The sequence below is a fragment of the Beta vulgaris genome, chromosome 8 (assembly GCF_026745355.1).
Source record: "Beta vulgaris subsp. vulgaris cultivar EL10 chromosome 8, EL10.2, whole genome shotgun sequence".
In the NCBI taxonomy this organism is placed as follows: domain Eukaryota; kingdom Viridiplantae; phylum Streptophyta; class Magnoliopsida; order Caryophyllales; family Amaranthaceae; genus Beta; species Beta vulgaris.
In genome coordinates this window covers 51,020,329-51,033,274 of record NC_079209.1, presented here as the reverse complement: position 1 = coordinate 51,033,274, position 12,946 = coordinate 51,020,329, and the positions used below count along the sequence as shown (strand labels likewise).

The following is a 12,946-nucleotide window of genomic DNA, read 5'->3' as shown; positions in this document are numbered from 1 at the left end:
AGTTTGGTTCCGTTTTAATTTGACACGCAACACGATATGTTTTTAGTACACAAAATGAGTTGTCTAAACTAGTAGTACCCTATTTCAAGCATTAAAATAAGTTGTCTAAACTAAATTCCCCCAACTCCCAAAACCTATATTGTACAAGTCTATTATTTTTGCTCATTGCTCGATTATTGCTCATGTACAACTCTACAATGAGTAATGAGCAAATATATAACTTTGAGTATGATATACATCCGGAATATGACTTAAATTGCACCAGATCGTACATATCTTAGAAGTACTTTTTAATGATGTATAAAAAGTGCTTAGTATAAATTTTTAATTAAACATTATTGTATAGTTTGTCTTGTCGATAAAGTTTTTCAATGTTACTCATGGTAATTGGTATAAAATCAAATTTCGTCTACAATATTGCTCTTTTGATGATTTTCTTCATGAAAAATTATCACTGTACTTGAGCATTGAAATATATTGTCATAATATTAATCACCAAGATTTTTTTTCCCGAGGAACTATTCTTTTTATTTTATTTTTACCAAAACTAAAATTATTTTTAGTAATTAAAACTGATTGAGTTTGATGTTTACTAATTAATCTTATTTCTATTAATTGAAGCTTTTTGAAGTATAATTTAAAACCAATTTTAACTTAATATTAATATATTATGATCTAAGTTCAGGGGACTAGGCCTAACTCTAGCAGCTGGTGGTCTACTTTGCAAGTTGTCCTAATGAAGATCGATGGACTGAGTACTGACAATTAGATTTTATATGCATGGTAATAAGACAAAGATGATAAAATTATGGAAGGTAGCTACCATACCAGATTCTTCAGAGAAATTTGTTAATTTGGGTTCTGTTTGTCAACCAATCATTTAGTTCATCAAATAGCATCAAATCTCGATTATATTTTGTTGGTTTATCATAAGATCTTAGGCTTTTCGACTATAAGCATGATTTATTTCTCAATGAGCAGATTAATTATTTTGGTTAATAGTCAGATTAATGGAGGTGGACTAATGGTGGATAGTGTTAAAAGTTAAAACATGTTTAGATGGACTAGCTAAGGTAATAATTAAGTTAATAAAATTATTTTTGATTCACTTTGCCACCTTTTGAATTCTTTTTAATTAGGTCTTGTTTTTTTTTTATTAGGTCTTGTTACTAATTCATCACTTAAACTTGAATAAAATTATTTCTTTAACAATAAGTCTTTTAAAAGGACGATTTAACAACTATGTGGCTGCACACGTGATAGACAAACTAACTTTATTAAGACATACTCCCTCCATTACTTAATAGATTTTCCATTTCTAATTTCGACGCTATTCATAATGAAACAAAATCTTCCAAATTTTTTCCCAATATATATAAGAAAAAATATAGTCCATCCGTTCTTTAATAAACCAATACAACCCTCCTTCCCTTTGAGGCTTACCACTAATCCACCCAACCTTCCTTCCCCCACTCATCCCTCATCATCCTATGCAAACTAGATCAAAAGCCGACATCACCAAACCTAATCCTATTTTTGGTTTGATTGTCCCCCCCAACCGTCCTCTACACCATTCACCCATTTCAAAGTCTTACAAATTAGCTTTGACTAACCCTAACTGAAATGCGACGATGCAAGATGAATTTGGTGCTTTAAGTAATACAAGGACATAGGAATTGGTGTCTAGACCAACCATGGGGGTGAATATTGTGAATTGCATGTGGATCTTTACTCATAAAGAAAATAACAAAGGTGACTTTCAAAAGCACAAAGTTCGTCTTGTTTGTAATGGCATGTCACAAGAGATAGATGTTGAAGGTGATGAAACTTTTAGCTCGATTGTCAAACCGACTATTATCCATACTGTTGTGGGTTTGACAATGGCTCAAATTGGTCAATTTATTAGTTTAATATCAAAAATGTCTTTTACATGGTGACTTACAAGAAATGGTTTATGTGCATCAACCCCAGGTCTTGCTGATCGTCATTTTCCTCATTGTCTTTGTCACTTCTGCAAGACACTTTATGGTCTCAAATAAGCATCCCGTGCTTGGAACCAGCGATTTCCACAATTTTTTTCTTGAGATGGATTTTATCGTTGCTTAATGTGACAAAATCTTAATTTACTTTTCGCCATGGTACTGACACTGGTAAAATAATATAAAATTGTTGCAGTTTTCAAATGGCCTATTGCTACAAATTTCGACACAAGATAAGTACATATTGTTGCAGTTATAAAACCTTAGCAATAGATTGACCTAAGGTTGCGGTTGTCACAAGAAACTGGAGCAATAGGATAGTCATATTTTTATTTTTGGCGTGGTTGTGAACCCTGAAAGATGTAGGAAAAAAATAATTACAGAACAAGAAGAATGGAACAATGGGAAGCACAAAAATCTCATTAATGTATTGATTTTATACGTTAATATACAAAAAATGTAAAAGATCAAAAATGAAAATATGCAGATTAAAAAAATGAGCATATTTAACCCTAATTACCAAAAAAATATATAAAATATAAAAAAATTAAAAAAGAAAGAAAAGAAAGACATAATCTTGCAGCCTCGGATGCCACAAACAAGTCCATCTCGCTACCAGTGAACACCTAATTGACCGCCGCAGCCGCAACCAAATTTCGTCTTGCAATCGGCTCGCAACCGCCAATAGGCATTCCTTGAACGCGTCAAAAGCAAACTATCTCGCAACCGCCAACATGCCTTCCTTGGTCGCGTCAAAAATGTTCGCAACCACCAACAATCACAAACTCTCCTCCCTTTCCACCAATTCTCTGCCAACACCTAGCAAACTTTCCTCATTTTGAGCTTGTGCATTCGAGGACTTGGATACAAAGCAACGTTCGAAGAGGATCGAGAACCGAGGTGAGAGAGGAGTAGGACTGAGATATGAAGACAGAAGTGAAGAGGGTGAAGGTGTGGATTTGAGGACTGAGAGATGAAATAAAGTTCGAGGATGACTGAGAAACAAAGTGAGAGGAGTAGGACTGAGATATGAAGACCTAAGTGAAGAGAGGCTAGACCTGGCAATCGGACCAATCGGATCGGATTCGGACAGGACCAATTCAGATCGGACCGTCTTCGGATCAAGTTACGATCGGACCGTTTCAGATTGGGTCATCGTTCAGACTATTATTTCGGATCGGAATCGGACCGGATAAATTCAGATCAGACCGTTTTTCGGGTCAAGTTACATTCGGATCGGGATCGGATCGGATCGTTTCGAATTGGGTCATCGTTCGGACTATTATTTCGGATCGGAATCGGACTTGGTGGAATGAATGGAATACTTATGCCAATGATATTTTTTTTATATAAAAAAACGGGTAAGTTTCGGGTATTTCGGATCGAAGCCCAATCGAAACCAATAATTTCGGATCGGTTTGCCTTCGGGTCGGATCAGTTTTAGATCAGATCGGTTTCGGATCGGGTAAGATTATATCGGATCATTCGGATTTCGGATGAGTTTCGGATCAAGATTATTTCGGATCGGGATTCGGACCGGATCGGGACCGTTTCGGATTCGGATCAAGGTTCGGACCGTCTCGTTCGGACCCAGATCGGACCACGGATCGGATATTTCGGGCCGGATTTTTGGATCAGGGCCAACTTTGCCAGGTCTAAGAGAGGCAAAGGTTGGGAGGAGTGAGAGAGGTGAGGGAGGTGATGGGTTTAAAAATATATACAACAAGTGCACGGTGTGTGTTTAGCAGAAACTAGCAAATACGGGTCGATCCACAAAGAGGGGAGTTCTATAGATTTATGCTCAATTATCTAACTACTTCAAGAGAGGAATTTGATTAAATAGTTAATAACTACAGTATAATAATTTTGAACACAAAAAGATGGAAGTTTATCAAATAATTAAAAACCTAGGGCAATCGATCAGTCCACCATGTTTATACCAATTTAATCACTACAATATAGTTCAACAATGCTTGGATTGAGGTTCGAATAATTAGCACATTTCGTTAATCCTACAGTTGGGTATTAACAACCCTTAGATTAACATATGTCAGTATGGTCGCTCAACATAGTCAAACCTACCTATTGTAACAAGCCTCTAAGGACTACGATCTTTCGATTGTAACTCCTATTAGCTAAACATAACTCATGATATTGCACAATTACATGAATAAGACAAGCATAACAAAATAATAGAAATTATTCTAATTCAATCCAAATATTGAAGAACATTAAACAACAATAAAAAACGTATAAACATGGCTTCCCTCTCTAAGCCCTAGCAAAAGACTATTTATTTATGGTAATAATAAACTCAATAAACATAATACAAGTAGAAGAATTCATTAAATTAAACAAAGTAAAGAGAATATCGAATGATTGAAGAACAATGAAAACGGAATCAACAAAATATTCTTCAAAATCAAGAGTTAATACAAAGCTAGAGAGAGAAAACTAAGTGTTTAAACCTAAAACGCAGAAATTAAGATGGTGTAACCAAAAATACTAAAAATCTATTTATAGTTCTTACAAAATCGGCTAAAAAAAGGTTAATCGTCGCAAAAACCGTCTGGTTAACAGGGTGAAATCCTTCGGGTCGGGCGATTGTGATTCTCAAACTACGACAAAGAAACAATTCCTCCCGGTCAACCGAGTAAGGCTGCCCGGTTAGGCGCACAAGAGATTTTGGATCGTTTCTCGTCCGGTTGACCGGGCAAACATGCCTTGAATTTTGATGAAATTTCATTTCGCCCGGTCAATCGGGCGGGAAAAACTGCAATTTTGCGTCAACTCGAGAAGGTTGTATTTCTCAAACCAGAAGTACGATTGGGGGGTGTGACCTATCATTGGAAAGTCCTTGAAGTCTATTTTCTTACCCAACTAGAATTTCTTGATTATCATTTTTCTATCAAAAGGTATGATCAAAATAGTGATTAGGTGTCAGTTTTGGCACTTATTTCACTAACTCTTTGCTTCATTCTAACTTGAAATTGTCCCAAACAGATGCATTGTGATCCTTGTGAAATCTATCTTCATCTTCAATGATTAATAGGATTGATCTTAGATAATCATAATCAATTTGCCATCGAAACACGCAAACAGGGAGTAGTAGAGCACAACTTACGTAATTCATGTGACATATCAGGAGGTTGAGAGGATCGAGTGAGAGATGCGAATTGTGAAAGATTGTGGGAAAAAAGAATTTGTGAGGAGTGAAGAGAGGAATGACGCCTAACAAACCTTGGCCCACATTTTATTACTAAAACCCATTAGATTGCCACGGTTTCTTCTAGAAACCGCAACAATATATTATATGATAAAAATACTTTGACCTGTTGCTTTAATTTTGTCTAGAAACCGTAACAATATGTTGTTATGCACATTTTTTATTTCACACGTAGGCTACTGCTGCGTATGGCTAAATCCGTACTAGTATTAATTAATTTCCCAAGTATTAATTAATTTATATGGTTTAATTACTCCCCAAGCAAACTAATATCACGTTTAAGCTTACTGCTACACGTTTACTGTTTGTGGAGTAATGTGCTTGATTATTTTATTAAAGCCTTATATTAATTTATTTTAATTAGGCTTCAAGTTTTATAAACCACGTTATACTTTACTGATTCTCCTATTAAGTTAAGTAGTGGGTTAGTGGTTATTTAATTCTCAAGTAAAGTTAAATAAAAACTAATTAATTAAATTATGGATATCATGGGTTAGTGGGTTAATTAGTGGTAAGTTATTTCATGACTACTTATGTTATAAATAGGCGCTTAATATAAAGTTTAATGTGTCGGACTTTAAGTTATTCTTACATAAAGTGTCAAACTTTAGTAATCCTTCCATAGTGTGTCTGGCTTCGATTTTAATTGGGTTTAACTAAGATAGAGTCAGTACCGTCGTTCCTTCAATATACTCTTGTGTTCCTTACGTATTTCCTACTTATTCTCTTATTTTAATTATCGTTTGTAATCTTGGTTTTTGGGGTAAGGGGATTTTGAGCGAAATCCTGTATTGAAAAAAGCTTTGAGTAAAGCAAGAGAAAGCAGGGAAGAAACTTGAGTGAGTTTCATTGTAAGTGTGAAGCTTTGAGTGAAGCAAGAGAAAAAGAAAGAGAAAGGAACTTCTAGTGAAGTTTGAAAGGAACGACAGTTGTGGGAACTGTCGTTGGGAACTTGAGTTTAGTAACTTAAGTTGTGGCTCGAGAGAAAAGTAATAGGATTGTAAACAGAGTCGTTAGTTTGGCCTATTATGGTGGAAAGTATTGGGTCAAAATCCCTTGTGGTCGAGGTTGTTTCTTCTTATTGGGCCTAGGAAGTTTTTCCTCGCTAAAATCTCTCGTGTATTTCTCTTGTTCCTTTCGTTGTTTTATAATTCCGCAAAAAATAACGCATATTTGTCACACTATAATTCACCCCCCTCTTATAGTGTTCCCTTAGAAGTCAACATTAACTAACTTTTTTAAGGAGTGACTCATTACTAACTAATTTTAACATACCTTTCTTTTTATAATTTTGCATAAGCTATTGTAATTAAATCCGCTTCGCCTAAAACAATTTGATTTATTAAAGTCTCAAATTAAATATGGTAACTTTTCAAAAAACAATAGAAAGAATATGCGATAAGCTTAGTTAAGATATTTAAATACAGAAATATTATTTCATACAAATTAATATAATAACTTGATTTGAACAAAGCGAGGTAGTATATTAATCTGAATACAAGTGTATTTTTATTTGGAAACTTAACTATTACACCCATCCTGTAGAAAATCAATATACTTAAATGGCCATATGAAAATAATAAGATAAAAGACAAATATATACCATGATTTAAGTTGCCTTTTTATCTTGAAAAAAAGTTTACTTTTACATGCACCAAGCATTTTTTGTACTTAGCTCTTCAAATTAGCTAGGTCGAATTATTAAAACCTTGGCTTGATCTTCCACTATCCCATTACCTAAAAAAAGCTAACATCACATAAGTCGTATATGGTACTATATACATGCAATATAATTGTGACATAATTGACCACAAAAATTGATCAAATTAAATACTACATTGTTCATAAGCTAGTTAGGTATCAATCAGTTTGACTGAACCCTTGTACATATATAAACTTCTTGCATTTAAAGTTTCACATGGGAAGGTATGGAGCACATCACAAAAGCCCTCAAATCATAAGAGTGTATGCATGTTTATGTTTAAATGTTCATTTTATCCTAGATTTTTTCATATTCTTTTGATCTTTATCGCTTGGTTTTCCCTCATTTTGTTGTGTAGTTTTTTTTTTTGTGTTTGCACCCGGTTCACCCTTCGGGCTACATCCGGATCGAGGCCAAGTTCGGGGTGGTTAGGTTTCATTCCTCTCCCAAGGGTGTTGCGGGGATTCGAACACGAGTCCGTCCTACCAAAGCCAGTCCCCATCACCACTGGGCCAACACTTACTTGGTTCATTTTGTTGTGTAGTTAGTTGTTGAAATATACTTCCAATATTCAAGTGTTCTGCGCCGCCAATGCGACTTCATTTGTAATTTAATTTTAGTAATATATTTGAGAAGTTCAACTTGCATTGTGAGAAGGAATGGGATACCCATGTGCTCTAAGGTATGTCTGTCCTCATATCTTATTAATTGCGTGTGTCATTTTTGCAGCCATTGCATGTTAATTGGTTATAGCCATGTAAATAGAACGAAAGCTACCAATTTCTTTGGATATAGTATCGAAATACTAGTTTTGAAATCAAAGATATCCATACATTACATTAATATTGTTTCCTAGAGTCTATTTTCCTAAGTATTTCTTTATCACAAATTCTTGGGTGTAACTGTTATACCATAATTTATCGAGTAACAACTCATAAATCAACACGTTTTTTATAAAAGAAACTCAAATGACATGAAATAAGGGGTTTTTTGTCAGAAAGGACCTAATAAAATACAAGTTTCTTGGGGAAGGACCTAATAAAAAAATTTTGTTAAAAAGGACCTAATAAAATACTTCCGATTGTGAACAGGAATCACTTTATGAATTTCTGGCCAAATTTACCATTTACCAGCGTTGACCCTTTTCTTTTACCCCTAATTGACTCTTTAATGTTGTGTTTCTATTACCGTAAAATTAGGAGGAGAAGAGAAATTATCATAAAATTAAGAACCCTAATTTGCAATTTTGGAAAAACGTATAATAGGAGCCCTAAATTTCAAAAACCCTTCAACATTGAGAGAGAAGAATTTGAAGAGCAAAACATATCTTGGATTTGATGAAGGTTGTAGGATAAGATCAAATAGGTTGATGATTCCCTTCAATGGAGATTGCGCTGTTGGGAGGAAAATGTGAGAATTCAATATGTTTAGGTCAGTTAAAATAGGAACAAAACATTAAAGAGTCAACTAGGGGTAAAAAAAGGGTCAACGTCGGTAAGTGGTAAATTTGGCCGGAAATTCATAAAGTGGTTCCTGTTCACAATCGGAAGTATTTTATTAGGTCTTTTTTGACAAATTTTTTTTTTATTAGGTCCTTCCCCACAAAACTTGTATTTTATTAGGTCATTTCTGACAAAAAACCCTGAAATAGATGACATGAGATCTATGTCATTATTTGTATAGTTCATATCATTCTTGTTGAATTTTTTGTCATTGTACATATTATACAATAAGTTATGGTATAACATGTTACACCCAAAACACACTTTTTTTCTATATACTCGTATACAGGAGTACCTTCTATATCATATGTAATTGATGATATAAAGGATATAGATTATCTAGTTTCCTTATTGTAATTAATTCCTTTAATTTCTTACTTTGTGTGTTCTTTATGCTATAATATCAGTAGCTTGCTTTTTTCTCAAGTAGGTAAGGAGGACACCTCTATTAAACTTATACCTTTGTATAGGCATATTTAATTGCAAGTCAAATCCATTAGGAGTGAGGAGGAATGGTAAGGAAAACATCATTTCTAAGGAGTAGCTAGTAGAGGCCGATCACATAATTTTCAAGTCATAAAGTCAAACTTTTACTACTGGAACAAACTTTGATTGGTTCGTAAGCACATTTTATCTATGTATATATACTATATTTTAATATTTGATATACAAGTGTAAAAATGTTATTTCTCTTAAATTTTGCTCCCTCATTTTTGTAGACTTAGTTGTTCAGCTTTGACTTTCACACTTGCACAAATTTACCCATTAATATATTTAATAATCAATCAGTAAAAATTATCACCTTCGTTCATTTAAAGAAGGAAATTTAACATTTTGACTTACAAACTTGTTAATACATAACTTTTCACAATCAATATATTTAATTATGTATTAATGATAAAGTATAAAAAATTAATATTTTTTAATTATGCATTAATATAAATCTGACTACTTCTTACATTATGTTGAGTCAATTTTTATATAAATAAAATTCAAAATATTGCATCTTTTAAATATCAGAGGAAGTATACAAATTAATATTAAGTTTAAATTTCTCCCACCTAATGTTATCTGAAGATTAAGAAAAGATAAACCAGCGTGACAGTAAGACGATAAAATTCTCAATCAAATTCTTGCGGTCATATGTTGAAGCATGCAGCATGCCTTAATACTTCCCCCCAAGCTAAAGGGTTCTCTTATTTGTTTGCATTTGATTAAAAAATAGTTGTTGAGAAGGACAGGCATGTGCTAGATAGGATTTAAATGGTATCGACATTATCCAACGTGTAATACTTAATTTGAAATTCAACAATCAAGTCTTTAATAAAATGCTCCTAATTAAAATTTGTACATGTAAGAATAAGGAAGAAGTAGGAGTATTAGTATATACATTGTGGAGATTAGATACATTTCATATTGGAACCAATTATAGTTGAAACGAATAATCGGCGCAAAATTTGCTTAAGTATGTTTATCAAACATAAGGACTAACTTTGGAGGTACTATTATAGCATTATAGGCTTTATAGCCACAAATTTTTTTGTTTGAACGTGACAAGATATCCTTTTGCTTTAAAAAATACTACTATTAGAATTAATTGAGGTATAATTTGGAACAAGGTTTTCTGTTTTAGTTTGGGTTTAGTTGATTGCATATACTATTTATTATGGGATATTAGATATTAGGAAAAACTGTTTTAAATAAGTCAATCTTTGGACGATTTTTTCATTTTAAATCTAACTTTTGATTATTCCTGATTAAGTTAAGTTTGTATGTCTGTTTTCTTCTATTGAATTTTAACCTATTTGTAACTTGTTTAGTAGGTTACTTATGGTATGTGTTACAATGTCCCTTCTTCTAAAACAGGCGAGAGAGGCGAGGGTGGGGTGAGACATTGTAACACGTATCATGAGTAACCTACTAAACAAGTCACAAACAGGTTAAAACTCAATAGATTTCCATGCATGTGAATATAATTATTTTTCTTATTATGAATTTGACCATCTATTTGAAAATAATTAACAATCAAAATTAATTCTTACTAAAAGTTATCAAACTTAAATGTATTCACGATACCAACTCGTACCCTCCCCTCAATATATTACCTCCCTCTCTTTAGTCATATATATCCTAACGGTTTATTTGGTAGTCGTTAATAAATTACGGTAATATGAATGAATTTTAAGTGTAAGATATATTACAAGGAAAATACCCTTATAATTTCCATGAGGAGGCATTTTTTTCTCCATGACAATCAATCTCACCCCCCCAAATAGTGGTTTTTTCTCCAAGGGGAAACAATTTTCATTACCACTCATTACTACATACAAGGTGGTATTGGATGAGAATGCAGATTCAAGAAGAAAAGTAGACACTTTAGGATAAATTAGCGTTATCATGGGGATGAACAATGATTTTGTTCACAAATTTACATACAAATTCATTTTCATCACCACCATTTATAACCAACTACCAAAAGAGTCATAAATGTAGGAGAAATAAAAAAACTAACGGTTAGATATACATTTAACGCATATGTATATAGTGTTTTCATTGGTAACACATATTCCTGATTGGCTTGGTAATATATATAATTTTCATACTTGCATCAAGGTTGGTCTAGTAATTGTAAGATCCTCCTTCACTCATGCGACATGATTTCAATTCTCACCATATATATACATATATTGTTGATATTTGTGCAGCAACAAATATATCTTCCAACACAAATACTATATTTTACAAGCACAAACACTACTATAATCATATCTGTTTGATGTATTTCACTATAAAATATTCTGAATATATATAGTAATATAACAACATAATTCGTATACATTGTATGGGTTAAAAACTAGTTAACATTCGAATTATAATAATATCAATGGTTGGAGAAAATGCCCCCAAAATCTTCAATCAAAAGTATAATATAAAAAAGGAAAGACAATGGTCCCACAATTTTTCCTTCAATTATCATCACTCTTTGTTTGCTTCTTCATTTTTAATCTCTTTAATAATTTATCTTCTCAAAATCATAATCCTTGAAATCTTAAGATTAGTGACAATGTAACATTATTCTATTTATCTCATGATCCAACACAATTTATATTTATAAATTTTGAATAACTACAAAACTAAACTCCCATGCACCCTCCTCCTATATATATACTCCAAGAAGGCAATAACTCATCTCATCTCACCATCAACTCATCATACTTTATTTCCCTCTCTCTTTTCTCCCACTAAAACAAAAAAAAAGTACTCTCAACTTTCCTAGTAGTCTAAACACTTAAAATGGCAAAAGGAGGGAAACTAGCAAAGTTGATAAAGAAGCTATCCTTTGGTAAATCCACTGCAACAAACACCATCTCCTCCTCCTTCTCCTCCTCCATCTCCGCCTCCTCGAGCTCGATACGATCCGATATCTCAGACTCAGCCTCCTCGGACACCTCGTCCGCCACCCTACACCCGGTTTACGTAGGGAAGTCGAGGCGGCGGTACCTCCTCTCTTCCGACGTAGTAGGCCACCCCCTCGTCCAACAAGTCGCCGGAAAAACTGCCGGAGACGATGACATTACCGTTGTAGGGTGTGAAGTGGTGTTGTTTGAGCATTTACTTTGGATGTTGGACAATGCTGATCCTATGCCTGAGTCTTTGGATGAGCTTGCTGATTTTTATGCTTGTTGAAAATATTGTATTTAGTGGGGGTAGTTTAGGAACTACTCTTGAAAAAAAATTAAGTAGCAATTTAGAATTTATATGGCTTACGTGGAGATTATATACATTAATCCCAAGAAGTCGACCTCTAAGAATTCATTTCTTTTTGGAGACTATTTGTAAATGAATTATTCGCACAAAAAATTTCTATTGAATTTTATGATTTGTTCAAGATTTGAGCATTTTAATTCGTTTTAGAATTGATAATTGGTTTATCACGTTTATTACAAATTATAAAGTACAATTCACTTTGGGCCTGTTCTCCCTAACTTATTCTAGTTCAATTCAGTTCAACTTTGAACAATACTTTTACTCTCACATATCACTATATATTTCAGTTCAATTCAGTATTTCAGTTCAGTTCAGTCAACTACTCTTTTATCTGTTGATCAGTTTTATAATCAATTCTTTTTCATCCATTAGTTACATGAGTGTTGAAGACTTGTTGTGTTAGGGCGAAAACAATTAATTAATCTTAGTCTTTCTATCTTTATTATATATTATAGAGGCTTATGTCAATTGCACTGGTAAGTTTCACTTTTGACTTGTGAGAGGATGGGATTGTCATCCATATTGTGTAACTATATATATGCATGAAAATTTTGCTAAGAATATAACATTGGATCACTTCAAATGAAAAAAAACATCATATATGATCTGTGTCTTCTTTTCCGCAATGTTAGTTGTGTCTATATTGTATTGTGATTTTAGGTGCACCAAATGATTTTGATGTATTTCTCATTACTTACATATAATTTACTTTTCAACTATAAGTCACTTATAGGATTTTTTTTTTGTTTATTATGTAAGTCACCTTAGC

General features: G+C 33.2%; 1 protein-coding gene across 1 annotated transcript; it reads left to right on the top strand.

Moving 5' to 3' along the window:
• Nucleotides 1-11,703: 11,703 nt before the first annotated feature.
• On the top strand, nt 11,704-12,096 carry LOC125492691 (auxin-responsive protein SAUR76). The gene has a single exon (XM_048635401.1). The coding sequence runs from the start codon at nt 11,704-11,706 to the stop codon at nt 12,094-12,096; it is 393 nt and encodes a 130-aa protein (XP_048491358.1).
• Nucleotides 12,097-12,946: the final 850 nt, after the last annotated feature.